This window comes from Anser cygnoides, chromosome 2, assembly GCF_040182565.1.
Source record: "Anser cygnoides isolate HZ-2024a breed goose chromosome 2, Taihu_goose_T2T_genome, whole genome shotgun sequence".
Classification (NCBI taxonomy): Eukaryota; Metazoa; Chordata; class Aves; order Anseriformes; family Anatidae; genus Anser; species Anser cygnoides.
In genome coordinates, this window is record NC_089874.1 from 115,573,799 (window position 1) to 115,588,018 (window position 14,220).

Below are 14,220 nucleotides of genomic sequence, written 5' to 3' on the forward strand. Positions count from 1 at the left end.
GTTTAGCTCATCCTGATCCCAAATGCATTGTCGCAAAGTGCTGATAGCATAGCTGTGGAATTGTAGATGACTCAGTTTCCAACATCGCGAAAAGGCAGAATGTGTGTATGAAGTCCTAGAAGCCTGTAGACAAGAAAGCCCTTTTATTTTTTACTTAAGTGTCAATGCTGAAATGGAACAAATATCGTCTCAGAGGGGAGAATAATTACTTGAGTTACACACGAGTGTCAAGAATTTAAACCACATGCAGAAAACAAAGTGAACATAAAAGCGATGAGGATCATAGTGTAGCCCAAATATCAAGCAATTAGAAAACATGTCAGAGATTTCTTCAGTGATGTAGAGCAAGGAATTTGTTGTAGACAGGCTACTGTTCTGTTCAGATAATAAATAAAACAGAGATATTTCCCCACTGTTTCTTTGTTCATTAGATATACCAAAAGACCTAGACCATTTCAGAAGTTTGGGCACACCATTGACTTGCCTGGGTTTTGTGATGAGGCCAGAAAGAAAAGAAAAAAAAAAAAGAAAGAAAGAAAGAAAAAAAGAGCCTGGGAAACCCTATAATTGTCCAGTCTCAGTGGTTTTGTTATTGCTCCAAAGTAAGGGGTCAGGGCATAATAGCACTAGAAAAGCTTGGTTACTGTAGATTTTACATAACGAGTTCCCAGCTTCTCTCACTCCTCTCATTCAGCGTGTGCCCAGTTCTGCAACCAAGACAGCACAGAGAACAGATTTGAGCTATAAAGATGTCAGTGGGAGAGCTTGTTTTCCTTTGGTAAATTGCAATAAATTATAGAAATGCCCTAGTGCTTGCAGGAGGGGAAGAAAAAAAAAAAGCCAAACTGAAAATGCTAGAAAGAATCTCTCAAGTGTCCTGAATTATTCCCTCTCCTTTTCTATGGCTTGCTCAGAAAGTTATGGTTTTGACAAAGTAGCCTCTGCTGGTTCCAGTTAAAGTACATTTAGGGTTGTCTTTTCATACTGAACATTGCTACCCTGTCCGCAGCTGTTAGGCACATTTACCCAAGAAGTGGGTTCTCCAGCCACACTTTGGGGGCTCCCCTAGGGGCACCTGCCTTTCAGAGGAGGCACCTGCAGCTCCTCGTGGTCTGTCTGGCAGCAGCACTCGCTCAGACCTGAAGAGATTTGCCTATAGCCTCCAACCGCTGGCTCGTGGATGGAGTAGCCTAATGTGCAATGGCTTAACCTGAAAAATTCAATCTTAGCAGCACTTTTAAGCAAGGCAGAAAGCCAGTTGTGAGTCAGGTTTTTGGCTGGTAGCAACGCTTCCATTCGGAGCCTCTGCATGCACAGGCAATGCGGGATCGTGGGCCCACCTGGTCCCTACCTGGTAGCCCCTTGTCTGAAGGCAGTCGGGAAGGTTCGGGGAGAAATGGGAGAAGAGCATCTGTTGGCAGCATGGCTGAGACACCGAACAGTTTTGTCTAACTGTGTATGCATTTTCCCTGCTATTCAGGAGGACCTGCAGGGATCAGGATGATTTCTGGAAACATCATCCTCCCTCAGAGCTGAATGTTTGCTGTGCTGCACTCTTAGGGTACTTTCATCAGAGATACAAAAGCAAGGCAGCAAAATTTCTTATTGTGCACTGTCACCTCCAGCCACAATTAACATTTCCCCTTCTCATTAGAGGTTTTCCTTCTGTCCCTTTTCTTTTTTTCTCTCTTTTTTTTAAACAATAGCAGAAGTCACAGAAAAGGTGACAACTGGTGTCTATGTCTCAGAGTACGTTATAGGTGATGCCACCAGAACACTCCTGAAAGCAGAAAGATGCTGATACTCCTGTCTACTTCCCCTCCTCCCAAGTTACCCACCAAAGGACCTCCCCCCAAAAACCTGTAGCCTTACCCACGATAAGAACCAGGTGCAGCTGCACAAACTGCAGTCCCTCAGACCTGGCAGCATCCTCTTCTGGGCAAGCTAAAGAAGTAAGAAGAAAACCTGTGCAAAAGGTAAACTTGCAGTCCCTGTGAATAGCTCAGGTTCATTTGGAATAACTTGGTGGCTCCACAACACACTATTAAAATGTTTTAATGCCTATACAGCATGCAATACCTTTGCATGTACAATGCTACCATATTCATTCTCTGCTATACTCAGAGATGGGAATAGAGTTAATCCAAATTCTGTCAGCACATCCCAAGCCAATAGATGGGAGCTCTTTTTCTTTACAGAGTGTATCTCTTAATACAGATTTAAGATCTTTAAGGTCAAATGCAGAACTGAAGCTAAATATCTTCCAATACCATCACTGAGAAGCATTTGGCTAAATGTTATGCCTCTCAAATATATACATTATGTGTGTGTTCACAAGCATTTATAAAATATATGCATGCATTAATACACGCATGTGTGTAAGTTTGAAGGAAGGAAACTTTTCGATAGAGAACTCATCTGTCTGTACACACACACACAGCGTTTTCTGATGAATTATAACTCAATCCTAAAACTTAAAGATCTGCCTACATGAGCGCCTGTTTTTATTAAGAAAGAGATAATTCAATGGGCAGATGCTAGTCTGCCTACATCCAGTTTTTACACCCAAGTAACTAGCTTGGGAAAATTAAACCTTTAGCATTTAATATCCTAGTGACATGTATTTACAGTCCACTGAGTGCTAATTTACATCTCTATGTGATGCCTGGATAAAACTGCTCTGCTCCTACCCATCACTTCCCAGAATGTTGTTGAATGCAAATTTTATGGGACACTTCATTTGCAAATCTTGAAAAATGAGCAGAATTGGGAGGTTCCGTGGAAACTGTTTTCTGGAAAGAATTTGAGGAGAAAATCTGACATACATGGGAGGAATTTCTACATGAATAAGACCAAGACGGTTATGTGTGCACAGATGGTGACTGACAGTACCATACTCTCAGGCAGGCTTATTAGTGCAGCCTCAGTGCCACGGTAACATAGATGTGCTGGGCTGGAGCTGGCTTATGCTTGACAGCTGAGAGCGAACCAGCAATTGGTGCACCTGTTTGTGCTGACATACTTAAGAAGGCAGGAAACTGTGAGAAGGCAGAGGAAAGGCAGAAATAATTACATATTTATACTTATATATATATACATACATACGTATGTAAGTGATGATAGTTATGATAGTTACGGTTTTTCTGTTTCACTTTGTAAGGAAAGGGGGCTCTTTCTCCTCTGTCAGGTTTGTGAATCACATCACTTTCTAAAGACAAAGCTACGTATTCTGTGTCGATACAGTCTCCACCTTATTAGTAGCCTCCACAGAGCCACAGGAAAAGTGGCTGTGCTAGTGGGAGGTAATCCTGAGAGTCTCTAGCAGCCAGGCAAACTGGAGGCTGTCTCAAGGGTTGCCAGAACCTCAGGGAGCTGGGGGAACGTGGCCCTGGGTGCAAGGTGATGCAGTGATAGCGTTTGGGAGAAGGAAGGAGCTTGCTTACATGTGTGGGATCCATCAATAAAGGCTGAGAGTGCTGAGGATGTTCAGCCTGGAGAAGAGAAGGCTCCAGGAAGACCTCATTGTGACCTTTCAGTACTTAAAGGGAGCTTATAAAAAAGATGCAGAAGGACTCTTTACTCGGGTAGATAATGATAGAACAAGGAGGAATGGTCTTAAACTAAAAGAGGGGTTATTTGGACTGGACATTAGGTGGAAATTCTTCACTGTAAGGGTGGTGAGGCACTGGTACGGGTTGCGCAGAGGAGCTGTGGATGCCCCATCCCTGGAGGTGCTCAAGGCCAGGCTGGATGGGGCTTTGGGCAACCTGGTCTGGTGGGAGGTGTCCCTGCCCATGGCAGGGGGGTTGAAATGAGGTGAGCTTTGAGGTCCCTTCCAACCTGAGCCATTCTATGATTCTATGATTCTACGATTAATGTTGTTTACGGTGCTCACATATCTCCTCTGCTTCTGCAGAACCTCTAAGTTGAGCATCGCACTGTTTAGGGCTATTGCACCAGAATAAAATAACTTCTCTTAAACTGAGCTCAAAATAAAATGAGAAAGCAAGATTCTCAGCCTGTCTCTGTCTGCTCTCATCTGTACAAAAGGAACCGGAGGGGCACTTTCCTCTGGTCAGACAACCTGGCACTGGTTTTATGCTGAGGCAGTGCCTGGGCAGGCTTGACAGATGCACAGTGTTTTGAAACAGAGCTTGCATTCTTAAGGCTGCCAACTGCACAGAACGGAGCTGAATGATGCACTTCTTGGCTGGAACAAATCTGGGAAGTCCCTGGCTTCCTCCAGTCCACTGGGAAAAAAATGTAAAGAAAGGGCATGAACATCCTATGAGCTAAATTCCATACTAATACCTTACTTCAAAACACATCTGTTAAAGCACGGAGTTCAATACTTTTAGCAGAAGACTCATGGTGTAATTACCACCCATTTACAAGACCATTTTACCAATGGGGAAATGGAGGCAGAGAGCAGGTCAGGTTGCTCGACAAGTCCATGAAGCTACAGAAGTTGGAGGAGAATCCAGGTGTCTGAAGTCCAAGTTTGATACTGCAGCCACAAGCAGAGCTATACCTCAGGAATCTGATGAACTCCCTGCAATTAGCTACAGAGCCAAGAGCTTAGCAGTTCTCCCCCCAGATAAATATTTTTATGACCACCCATTTTCACTGCAAACATTCTCATTAAACTAAGTAATATGACTGTTTCCTCCACCCACCCACGTATACACTTTTCAGAAGGCAAATCAGTCCCAAGTATCTGGGGCTATGGGCAGATTCCCTTTGCCAAGTCAGTTCCATCCCCCAGTACTCTGTGTCCCTGCCCTGTCCTCTGAACTGTAAATTAATTTCTTGATACAGGACAAGTACATCTATATTTATTTTTTTTTATGAAGTGTAACAATTTATGGCCTGATTTCAGACTTTAGGTTCCAAGGCCAGATTCATTTAGCTCTGAAAGCATCACAGCAGGTTACATGGCTGATAAACTGGTATTAACAGTACAGTTAAAAATACTTATCCGATGCATGGTTAGCCTGAAGGCACGTACAACAAAGACTTTTATATATAACCTACATACACAATACAGAGGTCTATTAAAATATTTTCCTCTCAGACTTCTGAAAAGTGTCATATTGTAATTTTCATTTAAATTTAAACTACATTTAAAATTAAAGTGGTGATCTCCAATGACCCATCACCGAGATAGAATAGCCCAAGGCAGGAGTAGCTCCAATAAGTTTGGCCTTTTGGGGGAGTTACACCAGAGGACATTTCAGGAGGCTGTGTCATATTTGATTGCACTGTGGCTGCACACCTCTGACTGCCAGCGAGCAACAGCTTAGCTTTAGAAGAGATAGGGGTGATGGCTGTCTCAGCTTTGCAGGCCAAATCCTTCATGGAGAGAGGCAGCTGCCTCATGTGGGCAAAAACACCAAGAATTTGTGAATGCACATCTGTGAAGTTTCCTTTGTTTTCAAATTAACATGCATTCGTTTAAGAAGAAAGGCAAATACGGAATGCTACTTTCCCAAAATTAAGTTTTTGTTTCAGGAGGGAAGTACAACTGCGATGTTTGGAGCAGAGCAAACAGCCAAGGGAGCGCTCTCCTCCCGCTCCAGCCCTGCCATGGACTCGCTGTAATGCCTTTATGGAACATCTGACTTACGCTGACAACTGACCTGCATTACAGCAGTGCTTAGAGATCTGCAAATGAAGATATGTTCATAACTAAAAAGCATTTACTGTAATGGAGCCCTGTAAAACAGGCTCTGCAAGCTGCAGCTGATCTTTAGTATATATGCAATTGCACTGAATGAATGCTGTGGAGTGTGTTTTCATTCCTCTTCTGCATATGTTCTGTATCTTTTTTCTGAGCAAAACAAACATCTGTGCATCATTGTGGAGATGGGATTTTATGTAAGTTACAGTGGATGACCTTCAGCTTTTGTTTTTGCCTAGCAGTCATACAAAATATAAGCTAAACTAAAACTCAACTTCACACTTTGACCTTTTAAAATTTACTTTTAAAAATAGAGGTTATCTTTTATGCTGCAAATTATGCCTTCATCTCTTATAATCCCACAAGTCAGATATCACAGTCCCACTTCAATTATGCTAAACTCTTATGTTAATTTTAAATCATGTAACTTAATTCCTGGCAAAGCAGGCTGGTGATTTTCAAAATGTGGTTAATGAGGCAAAGTACAATCTAGATTCTGCTACTGAGATCATCTGAATCCCCTAGGTCACTGAAGATGACTGTGGAGAGGCTCTTCTTCACACAAGTCTGGGTTAGATTTTCAAAAAATGAATTTTTAAGTGCAGTTAGGGGCTATGAAATTTGAAGTTGAGCATACAAAAGAAGTTGAATTACTTTCACTAGAGCCATAGAACAACAGTGCAGCTCAAACAATTACACTTCTGTGCACATACACACTTTAAAGGCCTTAAGTAGTGTCCTCCCTTTCTAAATCACAAATACAAACCATACCAGATTTTCAAGATGACAACCCAGGGACCTGATGTCTATGTCCACGGATGCATGCAAATCAATGTCATTTTCTCTCTCATTTGCAGAAACCAAACATTTGCTAATAACATTTTTTTCACCCCCCTTGACTCAAACAATGGCTTTATCTAAGACCACTTAGTATATGAAATCTTATGAGACCATACATTTTTTTCAATACAATTACATTCCCCTCCTCATAATCTCTTTCATTCTCTGATCAGATAAGCTGAAGTTTGTCACTAAAGCAAGCTCAAGGTTAAACTCGAGTTCTTCAGAGACTTTGTAATGTATTACTATTTATTTCTCTGAATTAAAGAATTCATTCAAAACATACATGAATTCATCTCCATTCTTTATTAGGATGCTAAACTGTTTTATTTGCATATAGTCTGGGGAATATATTGATACATAAGCTTTTTTTTTTTTTTTTCTGTAAATTAACAATTAACAAACATCTGCAGCAGACAAGACAAAGCAAATATAAGGGTATCAAAATATTGGTGTATATTTATTTTTTATTTAACATCCCTGATGACCTGGAAGAAGTCCCTACATGGCAAGAGAGATTCATTCAGGATTTGAGGTGGGAATCAATATTTATAAAGAGCAGAGGATCTAGAGAGCATTGCTGTGTCAGTAGAAAAGATGCTTTGTACACCAAGGTCAAATCCAAGTGAAATCTAAAGGCAGTTTTCACATGAATTTGGAGGTTGGATGACACAAAATAAAAATTCTGTCAGGAACTGCTCTTAAATGTCTTAATGCAGGGTCCTGCTCAAGACAGTCATGAAAGTGCATGGCCAAAATATATTAAAAAAAAAAAAAAAGCAATTGTGCTCGGTAAAGATACATGGGAACTCAATGTTACTCAATAAGGGCTTTTCTGTAAAGGGTGGCTGGCGTGATGCAAGGGCACCTGGGCGGTAGCGTAATGATGCCCAGACCATCAGCCTGGCAAGGAACCGCATCTCCAGCATGGGCCCCTGGGCCGAGCCCTCAGCCGTACAGAAAAAACAGAGGGATTTCTATGGGAGAAGGTGGAATCAGACACCATCTTGAGTGTAAAGGGGGAGATTTACGGACATGTTACTCACCTGAGGAAAGGCATGCATCAGGACGGTCCATTGGTCAGACATCCCATGCAAAACACTTCTGGTGTTAACATCTGTGGGACCATCTGAGGCACAACGATGGCTCACACGAGTAACACCGTGTGCGTTTATCTCCCTGAGGCACCCATGGATGTCCTCGTTGGTGATGAACATCTGTACTTCTCCAAGCCTCACGCTGAAGATTTGCTCCACAGCCCCAGGGAATGGGCTGGCTTTGCTGCAGGTGTTGGTAGCCCCATACAGCACCACCTCTGCGTCTGGCTGCCAGGCCTGCTTTTACCTTCTGTCCTTAGCGCAGCTCATCCTGCCACGAGGAGAGATGAGAAGAGCCTGTGGGGCTATGTGCTGGCACTTTGGAGGCTGTAAGTGGCTTTCCTCCTCTTCTGAGAAGGAAATTGAGGCAAAAACAAGCAGTGGGAGTTATGTAGGAAATGGTCTCTCTCCCTATGTGTCCCACAATTAATTCTGCAGAAGGACTGAAGCCATACATTTGCACAAGATGAGGGAAAGGACAGCAATAGTTCTGACCATGAACAGTTGTCGGGAACATAGGAGAAGGACATTTCACTTGCTTGTTTCCTGCCAAACTGCTTCTTTCTTCTACAGTTTGCTATATGAAGATGCTGGAGCAAAATGTTCCAAATCACTCCAGAAAACAAACAATAGGTGTCTTTATTATTTTTACTTTATTTTATTTTATTTTATTTTATTTTATTTTATTTTATTTTATTTTATTTTATTTTATTTTATTTTATTTTATTTTATTTATTTTATTTTATTTTTTTCTCCATTTGGAAGGGCATAGGGATTCCTCTCTATTCATTTTGCAGCGATTTCTCCTCCTAGGACATTCTGGCCACATTGAATGCAGCTGTGGACTGCAAGAATGACCACATGTGTTGGTCACACAGCACTTAAGGGAGGAGAGAGAGAAGGAGAATAGAAGATTTCATTTTATAACCAAGACTGTGGGACACTGGACACAACTGCCTCTAGGACTAACCACCAATACACATCCACCATTTAACACTGCAGCATCCACCCGGCCCCTGGGGTTTGCTAGGTGCTGACAAGGCAGGAAGAACAACAAAATGGTGACTTCAGGAAGCTCTGGGGTCAAAAAGCAGCCCATGGGGTTGGTAGGTGATGGGTATATGCACCCTCTGTGCAACAAATTGCTGGGACCTGGATGGATGATCGGACACTGGCAGACCAAGAGCAGTCACAGCAGTAGCAATGAAGTTGCTTTTTGGTACAGACATTATAATGTCTCACAGCCACCACCCTAAGACTTTGCCCCACCAGTAAAAATAAAGACTATCTTGAACACCAGGACAAGGGTATGCATCATGCAGTGGACTCCAGTGTAAAATTAAGATGTTAATTTTAATGTACATTTCAGTTTTCTGAAAGGAGGCTCGTGTGTGTTGTTTACAGAACATCAGTCAAAATGGGGTAGTGAACTGTGACTTCAGATGGCAGGCTTGCCCAAACTTACCGTGCTGAAAAGTTGAGTTGCTGTGTTATTTGTGGTTTTATGTATTTGTATTCAAAACCAGCCTTCAGTAAAAAAAAAAAAAATCAGGTCTAAAAACAGCTACAGTCTAATGGTAGTCAAGCAACCAACTCTTACAACTGAGAACACTGCAAACATTTTAGAAAATTAGCCAATGATTCTTTATTAATAAGCAACAGAAAGTAAAAAATACATTCAAAAAATAGTTTCAAAAACAATTTCTAAAGCAGACACACCAAAAAAAAATCATGCTATTCTGAATGCTTTTTTCTTAAACCATTAAAAGAACATTAGGTAGGCTAATGCAACAGCTGGCTGCATTACCACTTCCACAATATAATCTGTAATGGTAAAAGCAGCTTTTTCAGGCATTTTAGTGCAATTTATGCTGTTTACAGGTCTTTTTTGTGCATTTTCCTATAACTTTATGTCAATTGATGTCACTGCAGTTTATAAAACCCCCAGTAAGTCAAGACGACTCCACTTAGCAGTTACTTTGTTTCCTTTCAGAGGTAATATCAAGGTAGTTGTTCTGAATCCCAAAATGACAAATATCTAATAGAAGCCTGAAGCTATTCTGGTGCTATACAATTGGTGATGTATAATTGAACATTAAGTAATCCAAGTAATAGAAGTCGTAGGTCAGCTGTCTCTCCTCCTTAGACAATTCCTTTAAGTATTGCCTCACTACCTCTGCACTTGTTCTCTCATCAGAGGAATGTCTATCTTTGAATTTGGGAAATTTTAGCTCAGCTGGAGCACCTACCAGCTGCAAAAAGTAATTGGCGTCTTCTTCCAGGGTTTCAAACTTTCCTATGAAATCATAGTTGATGAGGCAGGGATAGCAGAGTTTACTGACCTGCTCCCAGTGAATGTCCATTCCTACTGGACGATGGGAATCTAACAGATACTGGATAAACTCCTTGAACTTAACTCCTGATCCTGTTTTCAATGCCTCTTCATCTGCGTTATGTCTATACTTCTTAATTATTGCCTTCCCGAATACCGGATGGTAATAGCTGTTTGGATGTTCAAACTTATCCCTGAAGGCAGATACGAGTCTTTCCAAAGGATCACGTACAAATATAGTCTTGGTGTACGTGTTCAAACGTGTGTATATCCCCTTTAGGTCATAACTGTCCAGTTTCCTTAAATGCTTTCCATAGTGCACGTCGTCATGGGAAATGTTGCGCGCGGAAGTGGCGAGTCCGTTGAGCACCATGAGGACCCTTTTCCAATTGGAGCAGCCCGCTTTCGGCACTTCGCAGTACAGGACCTTGTGCCTGTCCTCCACGTAAATTCGTGACACCATGTGCACCAGGTGCGTCCGCAGCTTCTTCCTGCTGTTGTATTTCTTACAGAATTCATACAGGAAGGACCTGCGCTTTTCCTGGGTGCTACCCACATCCTTCCACTCATCGCCCTTGACCAAAGTCTTGTTCAGAGGGCGTAGTGCAGGTGGTAAATACACTTCTCTGAACTGGCTGAGAGGTGGCTCGCTGATCTTCTGCTGGTCGGACAGTCTGCTCACCAAGGAGACAGCTACTGCACCAAAAGGGTCGGCCTTCCCCCGCCAGTGCCTGCTGCCCAAGATGGCCATCTCCTGCCTACTGAGGCCAGGAGGGACGTGCCCGTTTTGCACCACTTGCCTCTGCGTCCCTGGAGGTGAGAACGTGAAATCCTGCAAACATCAAAAGAAGCAGAGCTTACAATGCAGCAACAGCGCAGCCGAGCCCAGTCACATTGCAATCAGTACCGCAAATCCTTTCAAACCAGTTGATCGATACAACTAGTTTAGCAACAAGCTGGGCTAATTACTGAAATACATGCTTCTGAAGCTTTCCTGACAGTGCACAGTAGGTCTTCCTACAAAAATAAATAGCTTATACCAGACCTTTTAAGAAATCAGAAGACGTTCACACAGGGAGACTGATAGTCCAGGTAGGGGTGGCCAGGTGCTTTTCTATGCCTATTACATTTTCCCTCCATGACAGCACTGGTCGAATTTAATGTTGCCAACAGCTTTCCAAAGTGCATGGCACACCTGAGCTCACTGCTGGAACATATTCTGGGATCTGGAGCAGTCCTTGAGCCCCAGTGGCTCCAGGACCACTTGCTCCCCATGACCAAACTAGGGCTCCTAAATAGTTGGAGGAGGGTAGGTTTGAGTGGGGTGTAGGAACAGCCAAAATCCCTCTTCCAAAAACGTCCTCTTCCTTTCCCCCTACAGACCGATCATGGAAGTGGCATGCATTGGGTTGCATGCACATATTTGCCATACAGACGTCTGCACCTGAGCTAGCTGCTTTCACAGCCAATACAGCAAAATAGGTGCTTTTAGTGCTTATTCCATCTGGCTTATTTAAACATCAACATCAATGACATCAACTAACTAAACATCAGCTAGAGACCCTGCAAAGAATGTGAAAATATGAGATTTTCCTCCCAGACATCTCTTCTAATGTTCCCAGTTTCTGTGCTGTCCATGAGCTGCAGAAACGGCGAATCTCAAACCTGTGTTTTGTGGGCAAATTCTCCAAATTATCATGCAAGCTGACTGAACACCTTCTTGCAGTTTAGCTATTTCTGCTCTCTTACTCCTGGGTGTATTCTGCTGTGTCTGCTAAGGCTTGTACAGCTTTTCTCCTTTCAGCAGGCAAGTCTGCAGCCTTGGAACATTTATATACCTACTATTTTCACTATACTTCTGCAGAGAGGGGATGCTGGTCAATAGGTTTTTAAACATCCTATGGAAATACCATAGCCAAACAGTTAGATGGACACCCATACACAAACTGTCTGATTTCTTAAGTCTAACTTTTTTGGAAACTTGCACAAAAAGACTCTTCTGCCATAAACTGATTAAACATTTACTGGAAAGTTGATTTGTGGACTGGCAGACCCTAAGTGTGTATTTGGGAGGATGGGAAAGTTCATAGGCTGACTCAAATAAATAAGGCTGTTATCAATTTAGAGGAATAATGTAAAAAAAAAAAGTAATGCAGAGAACACAACTTGAATTCCAGTCTGAAATAAAGCCTACAGAAAAACAAGCAGTTCCAAGAAAAGTTACCCTATCTTGCTGTGTAGTAATTTCCAATGACAAAAACAAACCCAGGGGATCAGGCCATTCAGTACTGCCAAAAACCACTGACTATCAGGTTTTTGCTTTCATTGAACTGAGTAAAATGATTTTTGCATTGGTGAAAGCAAATAAAAGAGGACAGCCATGCAGCACTAATACATCTAAGAGAGTGTGTATGTTGCTGTTACGAGAGCTGCAAAAGGATAATTGAATTCTTTCAACTTGGCCTGGTCTGTTTTTCTAATATCATCTAATTTTTAGTTTTGTTTTCTAATATTTCATTCTTTTAAACAGAAGAAACACGTGTGCCTAGAGATTTATCCATTCTGCTTTACGATGGAAAGAATTCAGAAGAATGGTCAGTGTATAATAACAGCAGGTAGTGCTAGTAGTAAAACAGGACATGCCTATGAATCTAATGGTAATTTTAGCATCCCAGTTAATGGCAACTTCAGGAGATATTTTGTGGAAAAGATGCTTAACCATCTGAATTTCTAATTAAAGCTTCAAAAATGAGCCATGCGCTCCAGAGCCATACACTTCCTGAATTCAGTCTGCCATCCTGAACCAGTGGAAGATGCCTTGGTTCCACCAGGAGAGCATGAAAGAAGAAAGACTGAAAGGTGTGTGGTCTTGATTTTATTCCATTTCAAACAGTCCACCTGGGATGCAGGACCAACCTCAGAGGATAACTGGAGGAGATACCAGAAGAGGACTGCATTTCAGTCTCAGAAACCATGACTGCAGCTGTAGGAACCACTACTGAAGGATTTTTCATGGGATTAAAAGACTTCAGAGAAGGATGGGCAGAACTATTCAGAGAAATCTCAGGTAACACCCTAAAGGAAGAACATATGCACAGTGGGAGTCACTTGAAAGGGGTTCCCTCCAAGCAAGACGAGGCAAAAGAAGAAATCTATCAGGAAAAAAAAAAGCCCCAAACAGAAGGGAAAAAAAAAAAAAGACCTAGGGGAAAAACAATGACACGGGAAGTTCTGAGGACAAAAAAATTATCTAAATATGTAAAATACTATTAGTTGCTTCCCCTCTCCACTTCCCCTTCTCATTGAGATACATATCCCGTAGTGAATACAACAGTAATGGCTAATAAATGTTATTATAAGCTCCACAAGGGATAGTGTGCTTGCAGTAAATGCTGGCTGTAACTTGCTGCTTCTAAGAATGGGAACAGATAGTGATAATTTTCAAAGGCATAAATGGCTGTCACATTGCCACAGTAGTTTTCCAACTAAAATAAATGAATAAATAAAAATTACCAAACCTGCCTATACACCAGCCTACGTAATGACATTAGTAGCTAATGAAGGTAAGAATAATGAAGGGATGAATCATGCTTTGCATTTGATGAGAGACATTTAACTAGAAAGTTTTCTTGAGAAACTAACTGTTTAACTAATTGTTGAACAAGTAGTGCCATATTTCTTAAACAAAATTGCCTAGCAGTCTGGCATATTTAACTGCTACTGCTCTTCTGTGGGTGAGAGAGCTGAAAGCCACATGCTGTGAAAGGACTTTAATGTTTTATGATACTAGCCTTACTCAAAACTAGGTGTCTTCTTTGGCTTCCTCTTGGTGCCAATAATTTTTCACATTTTTTGACACCTTAAAGGTCTGAACGTCTCCATGATCTGGTGACTGTTTTTTTTTGGAATCAGGGATGGGAAGACTAGAAACTTGCAAAACCAGTAACAATTAAAATCCAAGTAAGCAACAACAACAGCAAAACAAAAACAAACAAACAAAAACACAACATGTGGCCATTATACCTACATTCCTAACAGTTCAGTCCACGAGCTGCTGAGCACCATTATTTTGGAACATGCCTGAACATACACCAACAACGGGCAGCAAGCAGATAATCCTGTAGCAGTTACTGACTCTGGATCCAGACATTCCCACGCAAATAGTCCTACCAAACTCTTTCAGACAAGTGTCCAAACACAGGGATGGCCATTCATGCCTTTCTAAGGAGCAGCTATGTTTGGGAACTAGCTGCCTAGCATAGGAGAAAAAC

At 41.8% G+C, this 14,220-nt stretch overlaps 1 protein-coding gene across 6 annotated transcripts in view; it reads right to left on the reverse strand.

Annotated features, from left to right (window-relative positions):
- Window positions 1–9,228: 9,228 nt before the first annotated feature.
- The window catches only part of CHST9 (carbohydrate sulfotransferase 9), a 103,116-nt gene continuing 98,124 nt past the window's right edge, over window positions 9,229–14,220 (reverse strand). For 5 of the 6 annotated variants that reach the window (XM_048080042.2, XM_048080041.2, XM_048080040.2 and 2 more), the window contains one exon: window positions 9,231–10,781. In XM_048080042.2, coding sequence (XP_047935999.2) covers window positions 9,684–10,781 — 1,098 coding nt within the window. In that variant the 3' untranslated portion in view covers window positions 9,231–9,683. Of the gene's footprint in view, window positions 10,782–14,220 lie in introns of all 6 variants that reach the window. The other variant, XM_066992892.1, reaches the window with a different exon arrangement.